Consider the following 12,458-nt stretch of genomic DNA (forward strand, 5'->3'; position numbering starts at 1 on the left):
TAATTCCATAGACAAAAATATATCATTACAGACTTTTTATAATTTAATTTTTATAAAATTAGAATATTATAAATGCTTCTTATAGCTTTGTACTATTTAACAAGATTTTGTGAGCATCTCTCATGCCAATACATTCAGTTCTATATAATATTTAATGGCTAAATAGTGTTCTATTTTAAAATGTACACTAGTTTATTCAAATAGTCTTCTAGTTAGGTTGTAATCCAGTTTTAGCTGTTCTCTATAGTGCTGTGATGGACAGTCTCACACATTCTTTGCATACTTTTATGCTTATTTTTTTTAGGATAAACATTGTTGGGTCAGAGAGAGTTTATGCATTTTTTACCTGGTTTTCAAACTGGCCACCAAAAAGGAAAAATACATTTATTTTTACATCCAAGATAGGCTCAGTTTATGCCGCATTCTGTACTGTACTGCAGTGTTAGTGCGACTTCAGTAATACACAAAGTCACCCCACTGAACTTGTATTATGATGGAATTTGTTTTGTATTCGAATTCTACATGTTAGATGAGTTGTGTTAAGTCCAGCAGTGAGGGAATTGTTTACAGTTGCAACTTGGATTGCATGATACTCGTTTTGAAAAGCCGTACTCTGCAGAGAGCAGTTAAACTGTGACACTGTGTGTCCTTATCTTGTTGTAAAGGGGCTTAGTCATAGTGCGTGATCCTTTCTCCTCTTAGATGAGTGACCGAGGAGGTGGTGTTCCGCTGAGGAAAATCGACAGGCTCTTCAACTACATGTACTCAACTGCACCCCGGCCGCGGGTCGAGACGTCCCGAGCAGCACCCCTGGTATGTGATCAAGAAATAATGAAGTGCGTCGTTGTGAATTGCCAAAAAAAATCACATTAGTTGCCAAATAAATCAGTTAAGCCATTGTGTAGGGCACACCCCAAGGAAGAAGGGAAGCCATTAGGAAAAAAACACTTTCCTCTAAATTTAAATAGCGTTAAATTTTGGTTATTTTTTTCTTTTGATTGAAGAGCACAAGACACAGAGTATTGTTTTGGAGGTCTCGTTGCCAAGCTTGATAGGGATATGTCAGTAGTTTTCCTGTGGTAAACTGCATTTGATAGACTGTTTCTAAGGTGAAGACTAAATTAGCAGTTTTACTGGTATTTGGTCAACACTGATTTTATCTTCAGTGTTGATTTTTTCCCCTCAAGTACTTATGATAGAAAGATCTCATATTCTAGATTCAGAAATAAGACTAGAGTTCTGATCAATTTAATCATCGACCTAGAAATGGCTCCAATTATAATCATTTTGCTGGTATTTTTTATTCATCTTAATAGTCATCTATTTTCAGGTTTAATTAAATTAGCATTTGAATTGACTCTATCCTTGTTCTCCAACTGCCAGAAGAGCGCTTTGCCAAATCTCTAACCTGTAATTCTGGAAGAACTGTTGTTCTAGGCTTGGAATCTTTTCTGGCACAGGCACTGGAGTTATCATGACGAAACACAGTATATGATGGATCTGTTTTAGACTCTAGGAAGTTACTATAAGGACTTTGTTATAATAGTTTTACTTGTTAGGCAGCACAAATTCTGTAGCTATAACTGTAAGATTGTTCATGTCTTACAAAGCTTGTACAATATTAGTATAGTAATGAACTTCTCAAATGGTGAACATGGTGACTGGGGTAGGCATCCATGTGCCCCAAGACAGATGAGGTCAAATAATAAACATGAGCATCTTCTTAGAGTCTAATTTTACTCTAGAAGTCAGGGGAGAGAAGGGATAGATTGCTTTTGTAGTAAACAAATACTGTAGAATATTTTTGGAGAGCAGCATAGCATATCAGTCCAGATTGCAGATCCAAACTGGTTCCGTTCCTGACTTCACTACATTTTAGCTGTGTAGCTTTGGGGAAATTATGGACCTTTTAATACCCTAGTTTCTTCAACTTTAAAAATCAAGTTATTGTAAGGGCTGACATTTAATGTATGTAAAAATACTTTTGATAGTGCCTGGCACAAAGTCAATGCTATATAAGTGTTAGTTGTTTAGGATGCAGAATTTATGTGAATTTTTAAGAAAATAGAAGGCCTGACATGGCACAGGCTCCCCTGGGAACTACATAGCGGGAAGCCTTGTTATTACTAAGGGAAGACTGTTGTTAAGCTGTTTCTGAGCCTTCTTCCCGATGCCATGACCACTTTGTAAGTGGACCCCGTAAGCAAGGCCTGGGGCGGCTGGAGAAAGACTGCCTGACGGCACAGGAGTGGCCATCTTGTCTGCCTGACTCCTGAGGGCTTCATCCGTGTGAATATAATGAATGTAGTACGGACACCTACATGGTGGAGTGTCTTCATACTGCCAACCCACTGAGAGGACCACGCATTTCTCTTCCAGATCTCCTTGTCGTCAGCTAGCTATCCAGTTGCATTTTGCCCACCCTATTTGCCACCTATGAATCCATGGAGGTGCTGCACCTCAAGTTCTGCCCACGGGTAGGACTTGCTCCTGCCCTGGGAGAAGTTGTGGTGAAAGGGCAGCCCACTTCTGGCTGGTGCCAGCATCCAGTGCAGATCCAGCAGTGGGCCAGGCCCATGCTGGCTTTCTTGTCTGTGATTTTCTCTAGGGGAAGCCCCACAAGTCCATAGGTGTGGTTGAGGGAGAGGTCAGGCCATGGCATCCTGAGCCACCTGCTCGTGCAGTTTCCTTGGGGCTGTTTCTGGAACTAATTAATGTATTAGGGTCCCAACAGAAAAGAGAGCTCATTCAAATTATGATAATTTGAGGAAGGCTTATTTACAAAAAGACAGATTCCAGAGCTATGAGGAGGGAGAGTACAGGAATCCAGGGCCATCAGCAGTAGAGCTGTCACCACCCAGAATCAAAGGGAGACGGAGGAGAAGCCAGCAGACCCAGAAAAGGGGAAGGTTGCAGAGCAGCTGCTTAGTAACAAGGAGCCCATCTGCCCAAAGGAAGCAACCTTGGGCAGAAGGAATCGGGAGTGAGACTTGACTCCCTCTGCACTCCTCCTGGGCTCCCCATTGGCTGGACCCACTGGAGGCAGAGGATTGGGAGTCCATGGCCATCACCATTCAGGTCAGCCTCCCAGGGCAAGGAGACGTGTGGAGAACAGGTAGTTGATTTGGAGGGGTGAATAGACACTCCGGTTAGTAAAATCAAGGAATAGCGGTGGAGATAGATGAAGCTGGAGCCTGGGTTTGTGAATAGCCTGATTGCTGAATCCACATAAGCTCTCAACTGAAGTGTTATATGGAATGCCATTGAACATGTCATTTGGTGATAAAAACCGTTTCTACATTTATCTAAATGTTTTTCTTGTATTAAAGAATTGGTGGAATTTATCCAGGTAAAGAAGGCCATTCGACAGTGGGAACAGGATGAACAAAGGCACGAAGATAAAAAATAGCATATGTTTGAAGAACTTGAGAGCAGGAGATTTAGTTCAGCTGGACTGGAAAGTGGGAGGCAGAGACCTGATCTTATCGGGGCTTGAAAGCTCTTTGTAGAAGCTTGGGTTTTTATTTCAAGCCAACGGGTGGGGGAGGGGCTGTGCTTTGAAGATTTGTAAGCAGGGCAGTGACCTGTAGGTGAGAATTAAGAAAGTAGAGCTGTTATGGATCCCTCCAGATTCAGAACACAGGCTGGAAGTTCATGGTATGAACTCACAAGATATATCTGATAGGCCGCACAAGGCTTTTTCTACTCTTGCTAAAAGAGAGAACATGTTTTATATGATATTGCCCAAAGCAGTATTGGGATACTGTAGAGCAGGCCAACGAAGAAAAGCAACATGCTTTTTCAGATCCCCTCTCCCCAAGTCATTTTATAGTAGAAAGAAGAATGAAGACTTCTAGTGACGGGAGGGGAGTGGCCTAATGCAGGACTCAGCTGGGCTCCAGCCTGATCTTTCGAAATACTTAGGTATTGGCATTTCTGATAGCCTGGGATACTCAGTAGCATAGAATTTCAAAATTTCATTTTCCTCATCAACAGGCTGGTTTTGGCTATGGATTGCCCATCTCCCGTCTTTATGCTCAGTACTTCCAAGGAGACCTGAAGCTGTATTCCCTCGAGGGCTATGGGACAGATGCAGTGATCTTCATTAAGGTAGTAACTACAGCTTTCTTGAGTGAATGAGACTTCTTTTGATACGAGGAAAAGATGCCAATATTTAACAATAATGTAATGAAAATTTCCTCTAATTCATGCTATTTAAATAGACATATGTAGTTTTTAATATAGGACCTCATCTTTTTTGACAAGATCAGGACTATGGTTGTTAATTTTAAAAAAGTTGGGTTAAAGTGGGGAATCATAAAAAGTTTTGTCTTATAAATTTAATTTTAACATAAAACTCATGAATGGGCATTGGTCCACCAATCTTTTGATCTATTGCCCAAGACCTTTCTTTGGGTCTGCAGTTTCAGTAGCTTCCTTGCGGAAGGTGTACAGTGTATTTTTTTGAAGTTTATTTTAAAAAAGAAACAACCAAGTGCATAATCCTTTCTTATTTGTATGCAGTCCTTTAAAAATGTCTTCTGACTCTGATTTGACAGCAATTTTTATGTGACTTTCCTTCATGAGTTTTTCCAAAATACTCATCTTAATTTCCAAAAAACCCTTCCCCGCTTTGGCAACACTTTAAGTCAGCGGTTCTCAACCTGTGGGTCGAGACCCCTTTGGGGGTCGAACGACCCATTCACAGGGGTCGCCTAAGACCATCGGAAAACACATATATAATTACATACTGTTTTTGTGATTAATCACTATGCTTTAATTATGTTCAATTTGTAACAATGAAATTGGGGGTCACCACAACATGAGGAACTGTATTAAAGGGTCGAGGCATTAGGAAGGTTGAGAACCACTGCTTTAAGTAATACCCGATTGGATTATGTATTTACAATGACAAATAACATGGCATAAACAGATTTGGGAACAAGCACAGGAGACTCTTGGTAAGCCTGTAGCTCACTTGGTGGGAGCAGAGGCACTGAGCCTATTGGCCTTGGATGTTCTATGTGTTTATGCAGAGATCAGTATATTGTACAGGGATGGAGAACACTGAGCCCCATCAATCCACTGAATTGGTTAAAAATGTTGGTACCTATTTAGTGGCTCTAGTTTCTTATTCTGGCCACTAGATGGCACCTGTTTTACAGGAAATGCTGAAGACTATATTGGAAAAAATACATTTATCTGAAAAGGTTAAATTCTTTCAAGATAATAATTCTTTCTCTTTTCCTTTTTTAAACCATCTCAATTGTAAGGAACTTAAAAAGGGCAACATGAAGGCAATATTTTTATCATTAAATGTAACATCTTTGATCCAGTCTATAAGATCAAGTGGTGCTAGCATTTCTGGCACAAAGAGAATATATAGGTGTAAGGTTTTTAGTTCCATTTTGGAAAAAATAGATGACAAGAAGTCTTACAGAATCATTAAAATCATCAATGTTAAATACCTTCCTTAGCATTATTAGAATGAAATTTATAGTTCAATATTTTTTTACATCTTGGGGAATGCCTATGTAAAATTAAGTGTGAAATTCTATTGAAGAAGATAATGAGGAACATAGTTTATTTCAAGTTCCAGTGATTTACATGAAGGTAAAAAGAATAGTGAATTAATGCAATGATATGTTGGAAACATGAACTTATGCATGATGTAGAAACACATGTGCTGTAACTGAAATTGGTGGCCCTAATGGCAGGAGGAAAAGACAGAGGGTCAAACCCAGGGCCAAGAATGGTTCATGCGAAAGCCAAGAGGCCTTAGACATAGTTTTATATTTATTGATAATAATATTATATTGAATTTTTTAAAGTACAGTGACTATACTGAAAAAATGTATTTATTCTAATAAATAATTAAAATAGAGTTCATTAAGTGATTGTACCATTGTATATTAAGGTACATATGTCAATTTTTGTGCTTTTATACTTACATGACTTTTAAATGAACCAACTTCTGTTCTGGGTCATGTCTTAGAAGAGGCATCTATTACACTTGTGTAAAATTTCAACCCAGTGGCATCCAGGTTGCCTGGACAATTACCGCAAGCAACAAATTCAGTCAACGTGCACACCAGGCAGTGCCATAGACTCAGTCAATAATACGTTTCAAGTATGTACATGACTTAAAAACGTGTGGGGACAGTGTTCTGATGAATAAAATTCATAGCCAATATAGTATTGTTTAATTTGTAGTCATCTTTTTGCCACTGTATGTTTTCTTAAATACTGGATTCTAAAAACACGCCAGACTTAGGTCCTGCTTTTCTTTCAGGCTCTGTCAACAGAATCAATAGAAAAACTCCCAGTGTATAACAAAGCTGCCTGGAAGCATTACAAAACCATCCATGAAGCTGATGACTGGTGTGTCCCCAGTAGAGAACCAAAGGACATGACAACGTTCCGCAGTGCCTAGACACACTTGGACCCCTAGGAAATCCAAATGTGGCTTTTGTATTAAATTTGGAGGGGATGGTGTTTAGAACTATATTATACCAAATATTTTGTGTCCTTTTCACACCTATTTGGATAGAATAAATGAAAACTGAATTCCGTTTATGCCTATTAAACCTCCTCAAGGATAAAACTGTACCTATTTGACACTTATATTTTCAGTTAAGTGAACATATTTTTAAACAACCGTAGTTTTGGTCAACTTTCCCCTTTATAGTAGACTTCTTTGGGTTTCTACAGGAAGCTGAGTGGTTTTGTAAAATACCTTTCATTTTTCATTTGTGTCTGCTGGAACATTTTCTTAGTAATACTGATTAGCTAGTTAACCATTTTCCTGTTATTGGCAGGAGTTCTGCCTTCCTTTACTTAGTGGTGGCTGTAGTAAGATGGTCTTCATGTTTACTATGAAGTGCTAACTACAAGTAAAGCAGAAACAGTTGTCCTGTTAGTATAGATCCACACACCTTAAAGCTTCAATGCATTATCTTAGCTCTGAAGTTATTTTAAAATTTTATTGCAAAGGATTATAATGACTAGTTCCTTATGGATCTGAGCCTAGATTGAAGGCAGTCTACTTTGAATGTGCTTGTGACTAGCACGAGGAGAAATTTTTATACTGAAAACTAACTAGCAGCTGCTAACATTCTGGAGAAGAAATTGTAGGCAAAACAGTGAGTCCCAAAACCTGAACTATCGATTATTGAGATTACTTGGGGGAGCTTTTGAGAAAGAGCTTTTCTGGTTCCTACTCCAGACATACTGAATTACTCTCCTAAAATGCTGCCTCAGTGAGTCTGATGCATCACCTACTTAGGGAATCGTTCTTTTAAAGTGACTAATGATGATACCACATTTACTAAAGGAACAGAGATCTTTAGGTTTTAGTTTTCACCTCTACAAAGACTTCTAGACGGTAGGAGAGACAAACTGAATCTCAAGCCTGGTGCACTTGGAAGCATAATTTGAAGCAGGAGACAAAATGACAACTGGAGAATAGTAGGTAACAGAAGGATCAGAACCATAAACGCACGTATTGGCAAAGAACATATACTTTATAAGAAATATGTAGACTTTGTTATCAGGAAAAAGCCAATTGGGGCTTATGACAGCAATCCTTTGCATTTGCATGGTAATTTATAATCTACAGATACTTGGGAATATTATGGTAACTCTATTGGGCTTTAAAACAAAGGGACACAGAGCAGGTGGTTTCACCCTTGTGTTGAGACTCAGAGTGTGGCCCAAGTTGCCCAGAATCGGAGCTGGGGCCGAGGCTGTGTCTGCGGGCCACCAGTCAGCTGCCAGGTCTGGGAGACCAGGAAGTTAGGGGACGGTTTAGTGATACCTCATCTTCTTTTAAGGTGACAAGGAAATACATTGAAAATAAATGTTAAAGTAAGATCAAAAATGTTTGAAGAACAGCTTTACTACTTAAATGGGGGAACTTTATCTGGAAAATACATTGAGTTGAAACACTTCATTCTCAAAAGCATTCTGTAAGTTTAATAATTCTGTATAAGTTTGTAAATTGGGAGGGATGCTGAAGGGCAGTTAGTCTAGAACCCTGATTGGAGAGAGGATGATTCTTGGAAGTGTTTTTGCAGGGGCTAATTCACAAATCTGAGCAAATGTTGGGAAAAAAATCTTTTGCCTAACCTATTGTTCCTTTATTATGGATTTTGTGAAAAACAATAGGGTATGCTAATAGATGATGTTATTAGTGCAATGTGCCTGGGAGGCAGCGGTGGCTGTGGTGTCCCGGGTTCTGGGGGGAGAGGAGGGTAATGGGGAGGCTACAGTAGCAGGAGCCTGTCTAAACCAAGGCAGCCGCCTGGCGACCTTTTTGGCCTCCTCCCCTCAGGCCCGGGATCCCTCCGCTCTCTGGCTGCTCCCCGCCCACAGCTGTGCAGACGCCTCCGCCAGAGTCTTGTTTCAGGGAGCGAAAAAGTAGTTCAGGAGCCCCACCTACCAACCCACCATCGCCCCCAGGACCCCAGAAAAAATAATTACACGTTTCTTGTAATGACAAAATATTTTAGAATTTTTGAGACAAAATTTCTACTTTCTTTCCTAAATGAGACATTTGTACAACTGACATAAACTTGATGTTTTTATGGTTCTTCTTCTCACCCACCCCAATTTAAACCCACATGTAAAGTTTTATCTCTATATTTAATAGCTAAGAAATCATGTTTGAAAGGAAAAGTGAAATCTTTTTCTTTAGCTTCTTTTTAAAGTATAATAGCTCTTTGTTATTGTGGTAATGGATGGAAAATTACATATAAAAATATTTGGAGGGAAGATTTTTGCTAGTTGGTTTTAAATCATTAAAAACTGAAATGTTTTTAGATCTTTTTACTCTTTTGCCCATTAACATTTAATGTGATGCTATGTAGATATGAAAATATACTGAAGGATAGGAATTGATACTAAGTGGTTTTTATAACATGGGCATTTAATGAATGTGCCAACATTTTTTAGGAAGAACCGCAAAAATATTCTGTCCTATACTCAAAATACTGGCTGGCTTTAGATATACTCAATAGCAATCACTTTCTTGTACTGTGAAGATGTTGAAGTGGAAGTCTACCAGGTTATTTTATAAAATGTGTTGTGAATGGCAATAAACTAAAAACATGGAACAATTCTTATTTTGAAAATTAAATTGGGACAGTTTGGGTTTTGAAAATATAATGTCTTTCAAATAAAAGTTTTACATCATCAAGGGTCAACATTCTGTAAAATTCAAAAAGTTGTAGCTAGGTGGCTTGCACTAAACTTGACTATCTTCAGTTAGAGGAAGTGTTTGGAACTTAGCTTTCCAATGCATATTATTCTAATAGAGAAAGACAAAGGAGAGTTTTTAAGATATGAGTTATACTAGATTTTCATTATCCAAACATCCACCGATGACTTACTGCATGAATGAATATGTTGTGTGATTTAAAAAAAATGTTTTATTGATTTTTTTTTTACAGAGAGGAAGGGAGAGGGATAGAGAGTCAGAAACATTGATGAAAGAGAAACATCAATCAGCTGCCTCCTGCACACCCTCTACTGGGGATGTGCCCACAACCAAGGTACATGCCCTTGACTAGAATCAAACCTGGGACCCTTCAGTCTGAAGGCCAAAGCTCTATCCACTGAGCCAAACCAGTCAGGGCTGTTGTGTGATTTTTGAAAGGTTGTATTTAAGTGCTCTTTGAGTAACTTTTCACTAAATAAGTAAGTAGAGTCCTGGTGCAGGAATTTGTGTACGGGTGGGGTCCCTCGGCCTGGCTGGATCAAGGCCTATCAGGGGTCCTGGCCAGCCGGGGGGAGGGGCCATGGGAGGTTGGCTGTGGGAATGCACTAACCACCAGGGGGCAGCTCCTGCATTGTGTGTCTGCCCCCTAGTGGTCAGTGCATGTCATAGTGACTGGTTGACTGGTCATCCTGGTCGTTCAGTCCTAATGGTCGCTTAGGCTTTTATATATATAGAGATTTGGAAAAGGCCTGTAAAGAGCTAATCAGAGAGGAAGTCAGAAATCAGTCACCCAATTTCAGTTTATGTCTTCAATTGCTGTGACATGAATGTGCCATTTTAACAGATGAATAATCAGGATTGAGATAGCTCATTTGCAAACATGGCTTTTGCTGGAGGAACTTTTTATCATATATGATTAACTTTTGGTAATTAACTTTCTTACAGTGTAGCCAAGTGTGCTTGAAAAAATACTATAATATGGTGTGTCAACAAAGAATACCTCACTGGTTTGCTTATTTCTGGCATTTTTAAACTATTGCACCTTTTGTTCCATTTACATGTTTGGAAAAAATTATACATTATATTGCCCCCTTTTTACTAGAGTCTTCCCATTCTTTTAGTGAACACTAACCACTTTAACTGCAAAGGACAAGATTGGCAGTTTTTGCTACAAAACTTCAGTCTTTTTTTTCTTGTCTTAGAAAAGCTGTTGTTTATGTTGAGGAATAGGACAGCTATATTTTACTCGGTCAAATTAGAGACTTTTGAGCAAAAATACACAATTTTTATTCTAGTAGATAAACCAGAGAAACTTCCATTTGAGTGTTGTCTTCATTCAGGAGTTACTTTCTGAAAGTTTGGAAGTATAATTTCTACAGTTGTCACATAGACTATTGCCAGAAATTTGGTAGTTTTTATTTGAAATGTTGACAAATTTTTAAAAAGGTGAAAAATTTCTTTAGGGAACATTTATGAAGCCAGGGCTTTTTAAAATTTAACTCAAATATAAAAAGCCACAGTATGTTTGCCATTGTCTTATAGTTAGATGTCTTCCATTATGGTATTCAAACACTGGGACTAAAAAGACAACATATAAGCAGCATACTCAGATGGCTTTTCTAGATCATAGAATTAAATTTCTCTTTCCCCATATCATTTAAGAGTCACTCAGTTGATTGGATCCCATTTTTAGAAAGTTTGGAAGCTCCCTAGATAATTGACATTTTCATACGCCACATTAAATGATATCATTTTGAATTTCTATAATGAAAAACACAAGTCAGTCCCAAATCATGGAAGATTATTGTGACTTAATTACAATAGGCAAAACTATTTTTTTGTTTTCGCTTCAGACCTATGTTTTCTAAAAGAATAAAGTTAATAATGGGTGTTTTTTAGATGGCACACTGCATGAACTGTTAATTTCCACTCAGCAGATAGCAGCACTTGATTTCAATTCAAAGAGAAAGTTATAGGGGTGCTCTGTGTAATGCTATGACAAGTTCACCCAGAAAGTGACTCTCAAGTAAAAACTGAACACAGTCGAATGGAAGAGTCTCTGGTTGTCCTTAGAAGGGGGGAACATTGTGGTACTATAGTCAAGAACCTCTAACAAGATAGAAGACAGCTTTTACTACCTGTCAGTGTAAACAACCGGCCTTTTTTCCTGTTGAGTATCATATTAAACACAATCTGAAATTTGACTTGCTACAAAGGAAATAAGATTTATGTTTTTCTCTAACTTTCCTCAGAAGCATTATAAATGAAGTGAATTTGATTTACTGCAGTTTGCAGTGTTATTGCTGCAGGCACTAAGCTACCCACTGTACTCTATAAAATAAAGACCACAAACAAAGACATTCTTCAAAACAACCCAAAGACATAAAAGGAAGCACTCCTGGAGGCTAGGTATGTAAAATGGGTACATACATTTCCTTAAATGCTCATCATCGGAAGGCATGATTTATTCTGCTGTTTCTATTTGCAATATTGTTCCAAAAGTAACCCGAATTACCCATCCCACACATGTACTAGGCCCTGAGCTCAATCTGTACTAGTAGTTTTCTAATGATGAGTATGAGTCACCATCTGCATTCACTTTCAATTTGTAACTTTCCAGCTGAATTATCTCTTGTCCATCTATATCTTTGTTGTGAATTCTGTAACATATTATTTCAGGTTTATGTCTATTCAACAGTGGCTCTTGATGTCTTCTCTGAAATGGGTTACTGCGTCACTGATTGCTTGTCGCTCTTGTTCTGTAGTTATCACTTGACAGATTGGTGTCCAGAGTGTTTCGGCATCCCAGCCCCTAATGCCCCTAGAACCCTGAGCACAACACCTTGGAGGTCCCGGCACCAGCCACGTGTTCTCGTCACACCCAGGTTTTTGTAACATGTCTTCCCTTTTGTTCTGCAGCCCTGGATGGAACTGAGAAATTATGTTCATGCAATTATTAATATTTGGATTACTTTATAATTGCCTCTTTGCTCTTTTAGTTTTTTACCATTTGTATAATCAATTCCCTGCTCCAAATCTCCTATTCAAAATACTTCATTTGTGTCTTCCATATTATCCCTGACCAATTCAGCTATAAACATAAAAATACAAATTTGAAGTATTATTTAAATACTTTATTGAAGAAGGTTTTTACTTTCTAGACTCCATATATGATTTCAAGTAAAACACTTGTTATAATCTTGGGATTTTGGTAGCATAAAAATTGAATCATTTACCTTTA

The 12,458-nt window shown here is 38.4% G+C and overlaps 1 protein-coding gene across 7 annotated transcripts in view; it reads left to right on the forward strand.

The window, feature by feature from the left end:
* The window catches only part of PDK1 (pyruvate dehydrogenase kinase, isozyme 1), a 41,192-nt gene that overhangs the window by 19,390 nt on the left and 9,344 nt on the right, over positions 1–12,458 (forward strand). For 3 of the 7 annotated variants that reach the window (XR_001363633.1, XR_001363638.1, XR_001363635.1), the window contains exons 8-10: positions 703–813; positions 3,997–4,110; positions 11,470–11,626. Coding sequence is in view for 3 of the 7 variants with exons in the window: in XM_005857586.2 (XP_005857648.1) it covers positions 703–813; positions 3,997–4,110; positions 6,293–6,433 (366 nt within the window). In the remaining 4 variants the exon portion in view is untranslated. Of the gene's footprint in view, positions 1–702; positions 814–3,996; positions 4,111–6,292; positions 9,114–11,469; positions 12,194–12,458 lie in introns of those variants that run through there. The other 4 variants (XM_005857586.2, XM_014545960.1, XR_001363639.1 and 1 more) reach the window with 3 other exon arrangements.

Source organism: Myotis brandtii, unplaced genomic scaffold (assembly GCF_000412655.1).
Source record: "Myotis brandtii unplaced genomic scaffold, ASM41265v1 scaffold112, whole genome shotgun sequence".
Classification (NCBI taxonomy): domain Eukaryota; kingdom Metazoa; phylum Chordata; class Mammalia; order Chiroptera; family Vespertilionidae; genus Myotis; species Myotis brandtii.